General features: G+C 39.4%; 1 protein-coding gene across 8 annotated transcripts in view; it reads left to right on the top strand.

Moving 5' to 3' along the window:
- The first annotated feature begins 386 nt into the window (after positions 1-386).
- DNM1L (dynamin 1 like) overlaps positions 387-12312 on the top strand; it is a 62722-nt gene continuing 50796 nt past the window's right edge. For 6 of the 8 annotated variants that reach the window (XM_037845063.1, XM_037845062.1, XM_037845065.1 and 3 more), the window contains exon 1: positions 387-616. In XM_037845063.1, coding sequence (XP_037700991.1) covers positions 515-616 — 102 coding nt within the window. In that variant the 5' untranslated portion in view covers positions 387-514. The remainder of the gene's footprint in view (positions 617-12312) is intronic. The other 2 variants (XM_037845068.1, XM_037845067.1) reach the window with 1 other exon arrangement.

The following is a 12312-nucleotide window of genomic DNA, read 5'->3' as shown; positions in this document are numbered from 1 at the left end:
CTTCCGACCTGCTCTTCTAGAGGAATAGCCCTAATAATGAAACGACATTTTGGATAATCAAGAGAGACTCCGCTCTACTTAAAATGAGTTCATAACCGGCGTTTTCACACCCGATATGCTTCAGAGACAGTCAGAGACAGGCATAAATGTATGCCTTCTCTGCTACTCTCCCGACCTCGCTCCCCGGCCTTTTGACCCAAGCCAGTGAACGGAAGTTACCAGCTACACTTCCCGCTCTGCCTGGGGCCCGCCCACATCGCGCAGCCCTCCGGAAGTCGTAGGCTACGGGGCTCTTGCCCTGCAGAACTACCAGTCCCGGCAGGCTTTATTCCTCCTTCCCATCTCCCTCTTGGCGCATAGCTTGCCGGGAAGGGGCAGGTAGCGGGCGGGCCGGGTCCAATGGGTGCCCGCTCCCGAGTAGAAGGCGGAGGAGAGGAGGAAGGCGGCGGACTCCAGGCCCTGGCCCCATTCATTGCCGCGGCCAGCCGGGCTGGGGTCCCGTGTTCTCGGAGTCATGGAGGCGCTAATTCCTGTCATCAACAAGCTCCAGGACGTTTTCAACACTGTGGGCGCAGACATTATCCAGCTGCCTCAGATCGTCGTGGTAGGAACGCAGGTGAGAGACCAGGGCGGCGTTGCGGGCCTGGTTGGGGCTGTGGCAGTGCCTGCTCCGGGGCCGGCCTTTGCGGCCCGCGGGAGGAGGGTGCTGCCGGGAGCCCCCGAGCTCGCCAGGCCCCGCCACGCCCGTCCTGGACTGGGTTGCATCGGTGCGGAGAACCAGGGGCTGGGACGGGAGGCCAGGGGCGGAGCTGGTGCGGCGGACTCGCCGGGTCCTGGGGGCGGGATAGAGGGGGGACCGGTCGGCGGGCGGAACTGGAGTCCACCGGGACCGGGCGCGGCTGGATGTGCGGGCCGCTGCTTCCAAGGGCACCTGGGGGACGCGCGGGCACGCGGGACCGCACAGAGCTGTCGGTGGGCTGTCTGACCCCGAATCGTTCGGTTTCCGGGCCGCGGGGTATTTTAATTACATCCATCCTTGCCTTGCCGATGGGCCGTGGAATGAGTTTTGTAGCGGCGCGGTAGGAGCTATGAGACCGCCACTTGGTGTAGCGTCTGAGTGTTTTCCTACAGTGTTAACACGTTCTCTGAGAACCGAAGCAGTTTAAACAGAACAAAACACGTACGTACCTGGAGTTCTGTGGGTGTTAGGAAGGAATATCTAATTTTCTTTCAGAGGATGTGTCTTGTTTAACTTCTACAGATTTGTGATTGTGACCTAAATCGGGCATCAACGGTCTCTGGTCTCTTCAAGTTGGGTTTCTTTATAGATAGCACATATATTTTTCTATTGAGAAGTGTTGAAAAAACAAATGCTATTTCTAGCGTGACAGAGAAGTACACTGCTTTTCTAGATAGAATAGGAATCGTAGGACTTTTATTAGAGTTCAGGGAAAGGCATTTGAGAGATTACTTAGTATGTCGATTTTAAGTGCTTTCATTTCTCAATAGTATCTTTCCTATTGAGATGACGATTTCCTGCATCATTTTCCTTGAGTTGCATGGCTACATCTTGCTACAAAATTAAAATATATGGTGTAAATTTTATGAGAGAGAACTACAGAGTATATCCAAACACTGAAAACCTTGGAAACCACTGACATCCTGCACTTTTTAAAACACTTTTTATTCAAAATACTTTCAAATTTACAGAACAGTTATAAAAATAATACAAACCCCATACAGAGAACTCTAAACATACCCCTGTTCCCCCAGATACCCAGATCCACCAATTTTAACATTTTGCCATCTTTGCCATATTGTTCTATCACTTCATCAATATATCAGTCCATCTGTCCATCTATGTCTATTGGTCCATTTTTCTGAAAACTTGAGTGTATATTGCTGCTCAGACTCTTAATACTGCAGGGTACATTTCCTAAGAACCAAGGATATTCACTTACGTAACCACCTTAAGTGCAGTTATCATGTTCAAGAAATTTAACATTGATATAAAGCTTATAGTCTATATTCCAAGTCTATTACAGTGTATTTTTCATGTGTCCCAATAGCCTTTTTCATATGTCCTTTTGAGCCTTCTCCATTGATAGATCCTGTCCAGGATGATGCATTGCATTTAATTTTTATTGTCACTTTAGTTGCTCACCCTTTTTTTTTTCTTTTTTTTTTAAATTGTGGGATCATGTATATTTACCATGTCAACCACTTCCAAGCATACCGTTCAGTGGGATTACTCATATTTACAAAGTTGAGGTACACTCACCACCTGCCCTTACTAAAATTTTCCCATCTCCCAGAAAGTTTTACCCATTATGCATTAACTCCCATTCCTTAAAGTCCCCTGTCCCTTGCAATCTGTACTCTAATTTTTGTCTGTATGAGCTTGCATATTCTCCAATATTTTCTTTGTAGTTAACATTGGGCTCGAATTTAACATCCTAAATCTATAGCACTCTTGTTTGCTTAGATACCAGCTTAACTTCAATGTTCTGTACTCCTCCGGCCCTCCACCTTATGTAGTTCACAAATGACATGTTTATACATTATAAGTCCCAAACCACTGATGTATCATTACATTTTATGTGTTTGCCTTTTAGATCCTGTAGGAAATAAAAGGCAGAGTTGCAAACCAAAAAACAGTAGTACTGACATTTATATTTACCCATTTTGTTACCCTTACCAGAGAGCCTGGTTTCTTTATGTGGCTTTGATCTATTGTCTATTGTCCTTTCCTTTCAACCTGCAGAACTCTCTTTAGCATCTTTTAGGTCCAGTCTAGCTGTGACAGATTCCCTTAGCTTTTGTTTGTCTCGGAATGTCTTAATCTTTCCCTCATTTTTGAAAGACAGTTTTGCCAGTTATAGAATTCTTGGTTAGCAACTTTTTGCTTTCAGCACTTTAACTGTATCAGGCTATTGCCACCTTTCTCCTTGGTTTATGATGAGAAATCTTATGGAGTCTCCCTTGTATGTGACACATTGCTTCTCTGGAGGTGTTCAGAGTTCTCTCCTTATCTTTGGCATCCAATAGATTGATTATAACATGGTGTGGTTTATCCTGTCTGGACTTCATAGAGCATCTTGTATGTTTATATTCATGTCTTTCATTAAATTTGGGAAGTTTTCAGCCATTATTTCTTTGAATATTCTCTCTGTGCCTTTCTCTTTTCTCCTTCTGGGACTCCCACAATGTGTTTATTGGTATGCTTGCTAGTGCCCCACAGGTTCCTTAGTCACTATTCACTTTTCTTTCAACAGCAGATTGGAGCTGGTCAAATAGGTGGCTACTTGAAATCACTGTGGAGGGGAAGGGGCCCGGGCTTTGGGCCCCCACAATCCACCCTCACGTAGCAGACTACGTTGACCTTGACAAACTGTTAAAAGTCATCAGACCTCCCCAGGGGAGGAAAACATGTATGGTTAACGAAGCATTGAAACTCTCCTCCCCTGATTGCTGTGGATAACAGAGCTCCACACCCTTGTGTCACAAGACCCTACCTAAACTCTGTTCTCATACCTCCCTTCCTTGTCTTAACCCTTATAAACCAATCCCTGGCACCCCCTACTTTTGCAAAGTGCTGCCTTCTGTCTTTCCCGGCCAGCTGCCACCGTAGAACCATAACTCCTGTAAGTAGGTCCTATTAAACTCATGTCTGACTCCATGCCTGGTGTGTTCTTGGTCCTAGGGCTAAGTTGGGTTGTGGTCCTCCACAATGCCACCTTCATGGCTGATCCCTATGTATTCTTTGCTGATCTCTAAATGTTTTAAATTTTATTTCTTAGATTACCCACATTTATTTGGGAGCTAGGCTGTTGGAGGAGTTGAGAAGGGGGAGCCATGTTTAAAGCTATCAGTCATTCAGGATTTTTATAATTTAGCTAAATAAATTGCTTTCTTCTTTCTCAAGATGAAATCATCTGTGTGAAAAGAACAGAGAATGGAGGGATAGAGAGAAGGTTAATACTTTTAGATCTGTACTTTGCAGGTGGAGAAAGATAAAACTTAAATGTATATGACTAAAATTGGGAAATTTAATCACTGTTTCTTAAGTTAAGAATTGGAAGGGGAAGCCCTCCAGGTATATAATCCAAACCAGTATAGAAATCCCAATGCAGATAAATTAACCTGAGACTCTGGCTTAATGTTACTAGTAATGTCCTTTTTATGACTGAATAATATTCTATTATATGAATACAACACATTTTGTTTATTCATTCATTGATGGACACTTGGGTTCTTTCCACTTTTGGGCTATTATGAATAACACTGTTAAGAACATTCGTTTACAAGTTTTTGCGGGGACATATGTTTTCAAGTTCCTTGGGAATATACCTAGAAATGGAATGATTAACTTTTTGAGGAAATGCCAAACTGTTTTCCACAATGGTTGCACCATTTTACATTCCCACCAGCAAGTATGAGTATTCCAATTTCTCCACATCCCTTGACAACACTTATTTTTATATATATTTTATAATTATATCTGTTCTTGTGGGTGTGAAGTGGTGTCATCATGGTTTTGACTTGTATTTTTTTATTATTGAGATTGTTCACATACCATACAATTATCCAAAGATCCAAAGGGTACAATCAATTGCCCATGGTACCATCATACAGCTGTGCATCCATCACCACAGTTATTTCTTTTTTCAATTTTTATAACATTTTCATTACTCCAGAAAAGAAATAAAGACAAAAAAAAAAGGAAACTCAAATCCTCCCACACCCCTAACCACTGTCCCCTCCCATTATTGATTCATAGTTTTGTTATAGTACATTTGTTACTGTTGATGAAAGAATGTTAAAATACTACTAACTGTAGTATATAGTTTGCAATAGGTATATATTTTCTTTCCTATATGCCCCTCTATTATTAACTTCTAGTTACAGTGTCATACATTTGTTCTAGTTCATGAGAGATTTCTAGTATTTGTCCAGTTAATCATGGACATTGTCCACCACAAGCTTCATTGTTTTATACATTCCCATATTTTAACTTTCAGCTTTCCTTCTGGTGACATATGTGACTCTGAGCTTAGCCTTTGCACCACCTTCACACACCATTCAGCACTGTTAGTCACACAATGTGCTACCATCACCTCTGTCCACTTCCAAATGTTTAAGTTCACCCTAGTTGAACATTCTGCTCATAATAAGGAACTGCTCCCCATTCTTTAGCCTCATTCTATATCCTGGTAACTTATATTTCATATTTGTTAATTTACATATTATAATTAGTTCATATCAGTGAGACCCTGCAATATTTGCCCTTATGTGTCTGTCTTATTTCACTCAATATAGTGCCCTCAAGGTTTCTTCATCAACCCATTTTTTTAAAGACAGTTTTGTTCACACACCATACATTCCATCCTAAGTAAACAATTGTTGGTTCCCTGTATAGTCATGTATTTATGTATTCAGCACCATTGCCACTATATATAAAGATGTCTCCATTTCTTCCACAAAGAAAGAGGAAGAGTCAAAGAAGGTAGAGAGAAGAAAAAGAAAAGAGAGAGAGAACATGACAGCTAGAAAGCAACAAAAGGAAAGAGGAAAGATAGCATTAAACTAAAGTAGAATAAAGAGTCAGACGACATCACAATCCTAGGAGTCCCATACCCTTCCCCTATGTCCCCCCCCACCATATGCATTTAGCTTTGGTATATTGTCTTTATTATATTAAAGGAAGCATCATACAATGTTTCTGTTACTTATAGTCTCTCTTTATCTTTGACGTTTGATAATCTCATTATTAAGTGTCTTGGTGTAGGCCTATTCAGATCAATTCTGTTTGGGACATGCTGCACTTCTTGGATCCGTAATTTTATGTCTTTCATAAGAGATGGGAAATTTTCATTGATTATTTCCTCTATTATTGCTTCTGCCCCTTTTCCTTTCTCTTTTTCCTTCTGGGACACCCATGACACATACATTCCCGGAGACGCTGCTCATATTTTTCCATTCTTTTCTCTATCTGTTCTTTTGTGTGAAGGCTTTCAGGTGTCTTGTTCTCCAGTTCCTGAGTGTTTTCTTCTGCCTCTTGAATCTGCTGTTGTCTGTTTCCATTGTGTCTTTCATCTCTTGTGTTGTGCCTTTCATTTCCATAGATTCTGCCAGTTGTTTTTTTGAACTTTCTACCTCATGTACGCCCAGTGTTACCATTATACACTTCATCTCTTTTGCCATATCCTCTCTAAACTTTTTGAATTGATTTAGCATTAGTTGTTTAAATTCCTGTATCTCAGTTGAAGTATGAGTTTGTTCCTTTTACTGGGCCATAACCTCATTTTCTTAGTGTAGATTGTAGTTTTCTGTTGTCTAGGCATCTGGTTTCCTTGGTTACTCCAATCAGGTTTCCCCAGACCAGAACGGGCTCAGGTCTTGGAAGGAGGCAATAGTATCCGGTTTCCCTGAGGGTGTCTTAGAAGCTTGAGGCACCCTGTGAAGCCTCAAGTCACTGTGATTTTCTGCCCAGCAGGTGGCGCCTGTCAGCCTGTAGTTCCCAACTGGTGTAAGGAGGTGTGGCCTGTGGCTGTTTTCCCCCAAGCTCTGGGGTCTGGTTCTGAATAGAAGGCGGGTAGTAGAGCTTAGCACCACCTTCTTCCCCTTAGGGAAGATACATCCACCCTAGGGAGAGGTCATTTACATTTGAATAGTCTCTCTCCCTGTGCTGTCTCCACCCTTGTCTGGGTCAGAGCACTGGGAACTAAAAATGGCTGATGCTTTCTCCACTGATCAAAAAAGAGACAGAAAGCCCCATTCAGGGCCAGTCCACGGCCACCTTCTGGCTCTCCAAGGCCAGTCATCACCAAAAGCCTCTGTCTGCTTGTTGGGGATTCATGGCTGGTATTGAGCAGCCCACATTTGTTAATTAAAACCCCAGTTAGAGCTCAGCTGAGCTATATTTGCTTGCTGGGAGAGTGCTGCTCTCTGGTACTGTGAGGCTTTGCCATTCAGGCCATGGGTGGGGGGTGGGGGGTGGGGAGGGGGGCGCTCCTGGCTGGATCTGCAGTTTTTACTTACAGATTTTATGCTGCAATCTCGGGCATTCCTCCCAATTCAGGTTGGTGTACAATGAGTGGACAGTCACATTTGTCCCCCCACAGTTCCAGATTATTTGTTGTTGTTCCTGGTTGTTTATTAGTTGTTCCAGGGGGACAAACTAGCTTCCACTCCTCTCTATTCCGCCATCTTCTTCCTGGGCTCTCCTCATATGCTTTTAAAATGGCCGTTGGTATGTCTTCTTTGGATAAATGTCTAATTAAATCATTTGCCCATTTTTTAATGAGTTATCAATTTTTTTGTTCTAAGGGTTCTTTATATATTCTGCATACTAGGCATTTATTAGAGAGATGATTTGCAACTACTTTTTCCCATTCTGTGTGTTGTCTTTTCAGTTTTTTGATAGTGTCCTTTGACACTCAAAAGCTTTTAATTTTGATGGAGTCCAGTTCATTTTTTTTGTTGCTTTTGGTGTTATTTCTAAGAAACTATTGCCTAATACAAGGTCACAAAGATTTACAAGGCCACAAAAAGTTTACATGTATATTTTCTTACTAGAATTTTATAGTTTTAGCTCATACATTTAGGTCTTGGATCTATTTGCAGTTAGTTTTTGTATATGTTGTGAGGTAAGGGTTCAACTTCATTCTTTTGCTTGTGGATATTCAGTTGTCCGCCATCATTTGTTGAAGAGACTGTTCTTTTCCACATGGAAAGGCTTTTGCACCTGACTTAGTTTCTTTTGGCTGCCATTACAAATTTCCACGAACTTGGTGGCTTAAAACAACAAAAATTTGTTGTTTCACAATTCTGAAGGCTAGAAGCCTGTAATCAAATTGTTGGCAGAGCCTTACCCCCTCTGAAACCTGTAGGGGAGAGTCCTTCCTTGCCTCTCCCTAACTTCTGTTGGTTTGCTAGCCATCCTTGGCATTCCATGTCTTGTGGCTGCAGCACTTCAGTCTCTGCATCTGTCATCGTATGGCCTTCTTCTCTTTCTGTATCTGTGTGTCCATATTTCCCTCTTTTAAGGACAACAGGCAGATTAGATTAGTGCCCCCCTAATCCGGTTCGGTCTCATTTTAACTAATTCCATCTGTGATGAACCTATTCCTCATAGGGGTACATTCTGAGATACTTGGGGTTAAGATTTCAACATATCTTTTGGGGGACATAATTCAACCCATGACCTTTGTCTAAATCACTTGACCATAGATGTATGGGTTTGTTTTTGGACTCTCAATTCCCATTGTTTTGATTACTGTTGTTTTGTAGTATGCTTTGAAATCGTGAAATGTTAAGCCTTCCAACTTTATTCCTCTTTTTTAAGATTATTTTTTTCTATTCAGGGCCTCTTGCAATTCCGTAGGAATTATAAGACGGGTTTTTCTGTTTCTGCAAAAAACACCATTGGGATTTTGATAGAAATTGCATTGGATCAGTAGATTGCTTTGGGGAGTATTGCCATCTTAACAATATTAAGTCTTATAGTCCATGAACACAGGTTAGCTTTCTATTTATGTAGGGCTTTTAAATTTTGTTCAGCAATGTTTTGTAGTTTTTCAATGTACAAGTTTTGCGCCTCCTTGATTAATTTTATTTCTAGGTATTTTATTCTTTTTGATTCTGTTGTAAGTGGAAGTGCTTTCTTAATTTCTTTTCAGAATGTTTATTGCTTGGGTATAGAATTATGCATTAATCTTGTATCTGCAACTTTTCTGAATTGTTTATCAGCTCTAATAGGTTTTTTTGTATTCTTTATGATTTCCTTCATCTATAAAGAATTTTATTTGTTCCTTCCAATTTGAATGCCTTTTATTTCTTTTTCTTGTATAATTGTTTTGACTAGAACTTTAGTATACTATTGAATAGAAGTGGTGAAGGTGGCATCCTTGTCATGTTCCTGATCTTAGGGGCAAGCTTTCAGTCGGATAGCTGTGGAGTTGTCATAAATGCCTTTTGTCGTGTTGAAGAAAGTAATTTCTATTCCTAATTTATTGAGTATTTTTATTATGAAAGAATGTTGGATTCTATGAAGTAACTCTACTGGTCAATTGAGATGATTATGTGTTTTCTTATTCCTTCGTTCTATTAATGTGATGTATCACGTTGATTTTTCTTATGTTGAATCACTGTTGCATTCCTGGGATAAATCCTGCTTGGTCATGGTATGTGTGTAATTCTTTTAATATGCTGCTGGTTTGTTAGTATTTTTGTGAGGATATTTGTATTTGTATTCATAAAGGATATTGATTCATAGTTTTCTTATGATGTCTTTAGCTTTGGTATCAGGATAATGCTGGCCTCATGCAATGAATTTGGAAGTGTTCCATCTTTTTTTTTTTTTTTGCCAAATCAGAAGAAATATACTATCTTCCTTTTAAAAGAACCATTACAAAAATGCTTTCAGTGTCATTCCCCAGTTATGCATAAACTTCAATTAATACTAACAAATGTCCAAATTATTCATTATTTCTTTTAATTTGCTGGGTACTTTTTTTTAAGCAGTTTTATTGAGAATTATTCACATACCATAAATCCATTCAAGGTGTACAATCAATGACTTTTAGTATAATCACATAATTGTGCATTCATCATCACAATCAATTTTGGAGTATTTTCATTATTCCAAAAAGAAAAACCTTATACCCATTAGCAGTCACCTCTCAATCCCTCCGTCCTTCCCCAGCTCTACATGACCACTAATCTAATTCTGTCACTATGTTTGTTTATGTTTAAAGAATACTAACTTATTACTGTTAACTATAGTTCATAGTTTGCATTAGGTGTATTTTTTCCCATATACCACCCTATTATTAACACTTTGTAATAGTGACAAATGTTTGTTATAGTTCATGAAAGAACATTCTTATATTTGTATCATTCACAGTATATGGTCCCATGTTTTATCTTCTAGATTTCCTTCTCATAACATACATGACCTAAAACTTCCCCTTTCATCCACATTCACTTGAATAATTCAGGGCTGTTAATTCTCTATCCAATTCCAAACCTTTACAATCAGCCTAAATAGAAATTCTGCACAAATTAAGCATCAGTTTCCCATTCTTTACTCCTATTCTATCTCCTGGTAGCCTGTATTCTAGATTCTAACTTTATGAGTTTGCTCATTATTCTTAGTTCATATTAGAGAGATCAAAAAATATTTGTCCTTTTGTATCTGGCTTATTTCACTCAGCAAAATGTCTTCTAAATTGGTCCATATTATCTCATGCATCAGGACTTCATATCTTCTTAATGCTGAATAATATTCTATCATATGTCTATACCACATTTTGCTTATCCATTCATCATTTGAGGGACACTTGGTTGCTTCCATCTTTGGGGAACTGTGAATAATTCTGCGATGAAAATAGGTGTGCAAGTATCTGTTCTCATCTCTGCTTTCGGTTCTGGGTATATACGTAGTAGTGGGGTTGCCAGGTCGTATGGTAGTTCTATACTTCGCTTTCTGAGGAACCGTCAAACTGTCTACCACAGTTGCTGCACTATTTTACATTCCCACCAGCAGTGAATAACTGTTTCTATTTCTCCATATCCTCTCCAGCACTTGTAATTTTTTGCTTTTTTAATAGTAGCCATTTCTAGTGGGTGTGAAGTTATATCTCATTGTGGTTTTGATTTGCATTTCCTCTTTGTAGAAATGTCTATTTAAGTCTTTTGCCCATTTTTAAATTGGGTTGTTTGTCTTTTTATTGTCAAGTTGTAGGATTTCCTTATACATTCTGGATATTAAACCTTTATCAGATATGTAGTTTCCAAATATTTTCTCCCATTGGGTAGCTGCCTTTTCACTTTCTTGACCAAGTCCTTTGAAGCATCGAAGTTTTTAATTTTGAGGAGATCCCATTAATCTGTTTTTTCTTTTGTTGTTTGTGCATTGGTTGTAAACTCTTAAGAAATCCCTGCCTACCACAAAATCTTGAAGATGTTCCCTACATTTTCGTCTAGGATTTTTATGGTCCTGGTTCTTACATTTAGGTTTTTGATCCATTTTGAGTTAATTTTTGTGTAAGATGTGAAGTAGCAATCCTCTTTTAATCTTTTAGGAATGGAGAGCCAATTCTCCCAGCACCATTTGTTGAAGAGACTATTCTGTCCCAGTTGGGTGGAATTGGCAGCCTTCTCAAACTTTCTGAACTTTCAGTTCGATTCCATAGATCAGTATATGTGTCTTTATGCCAGTACCATGCCGTTTGACCACTGTAGCTCTGCAGTATGTTTCAAGTCAGGAGGTGTGAGTCCTCCAATCACGTTCTTCTTTTTTCAAGATGTTTTTGGCTATTCGGGGCCCCCTACCCTTCCAAATAAATTCAATAATTGGCTTTTCCATTTCTGCTAAGTAGGTTGTGTAAATCAATTTGGGTAGAATTGATATCTTAATGATATTTAGTCTTCCAATCCATGAACACAGAATGTCCTTCCATTTATTTAGGTCTTCTTTGATTTCTTTAAGCAATGTTTTGTAGTTTTCTGTGTACAGGTCTTTTACATCCTTTGCTATATTTATTCCCAGATATTTGATTCTTTAGTAGCTATTGTAAGTGGAATCTTTTTTCTTGAATTCTTCCTCAGATGCTCATTACTAGTGCATAGAGACACTACTGATTTTTACATGTTGATCTTGTATCCTGCCACTTTGCTGAACTTGTTCATTAGCCTTAGTAGCTTAGTTGTAGATTTTTAGGATTTTTTACACGTAGGATCATGTCTTCTGCAAATGGTGAAAGTTTTACTTCTTCCTTTCCAATTTTGGTGACTTTTATTTCTTTTTCTTATTACAACTTCCACTACAATGTTGACTAACAGTGGTGACATTGGGCATCCCTGTCTTGTTCCCAATCTTAGAGGGAAAGATTTCAGTCTTTCACCATTGAGTACTATGGTTTTTTTCCCCTTTGATTTGTTAATGTGATGTATTACATTAATTGATATTCTTAATGTTGAACCCCCGTTGCATGTGGGCTTTGGATAAAACCCACTTGATCATGGTGTATAATTCTTTAATGTGATGTTGGATTTGTTTTGCAAGTGTTTTGTTGAGTGTTTTTACCTCTATATTCATAAGAGAATTTGGCATGTAGTTTTCTTTTCTTGTAGTATCTTTATCTGGCTTTGTTATTAGGGTGATGTTGGCCTCTCTAGAATGCCTTAGGTAGTGTTGTGCCCTTTTTCTTCAGTTTTTTTTTTTTGGAAGAGTTTGAGCAGTATTGGTATTAATTCTTCTTGGAATCATTGGTAGGATTTACCTGTGAAGCCATCTGGTCTTGCGCT

This window comes from Choloepus didactylus, chromosome 8, assembly GCF_015220235.1.
Source record: "Choloepus didactylus isolate mChoDid1 chromosome 8, mChoDid1.pri, whole genome shotgun sequence".
NCBI classification, from domain to species: Eukaryota; Metazoa; Chordata; class Mammalia; order Pilosa; family Megalonychidae; genus Choloepus; species Choloepus didactylus.
Note: the sequence above shows the minus strand (reverse complement) of the source record. Positions and strands in the feature narration are given on the sequence as shown.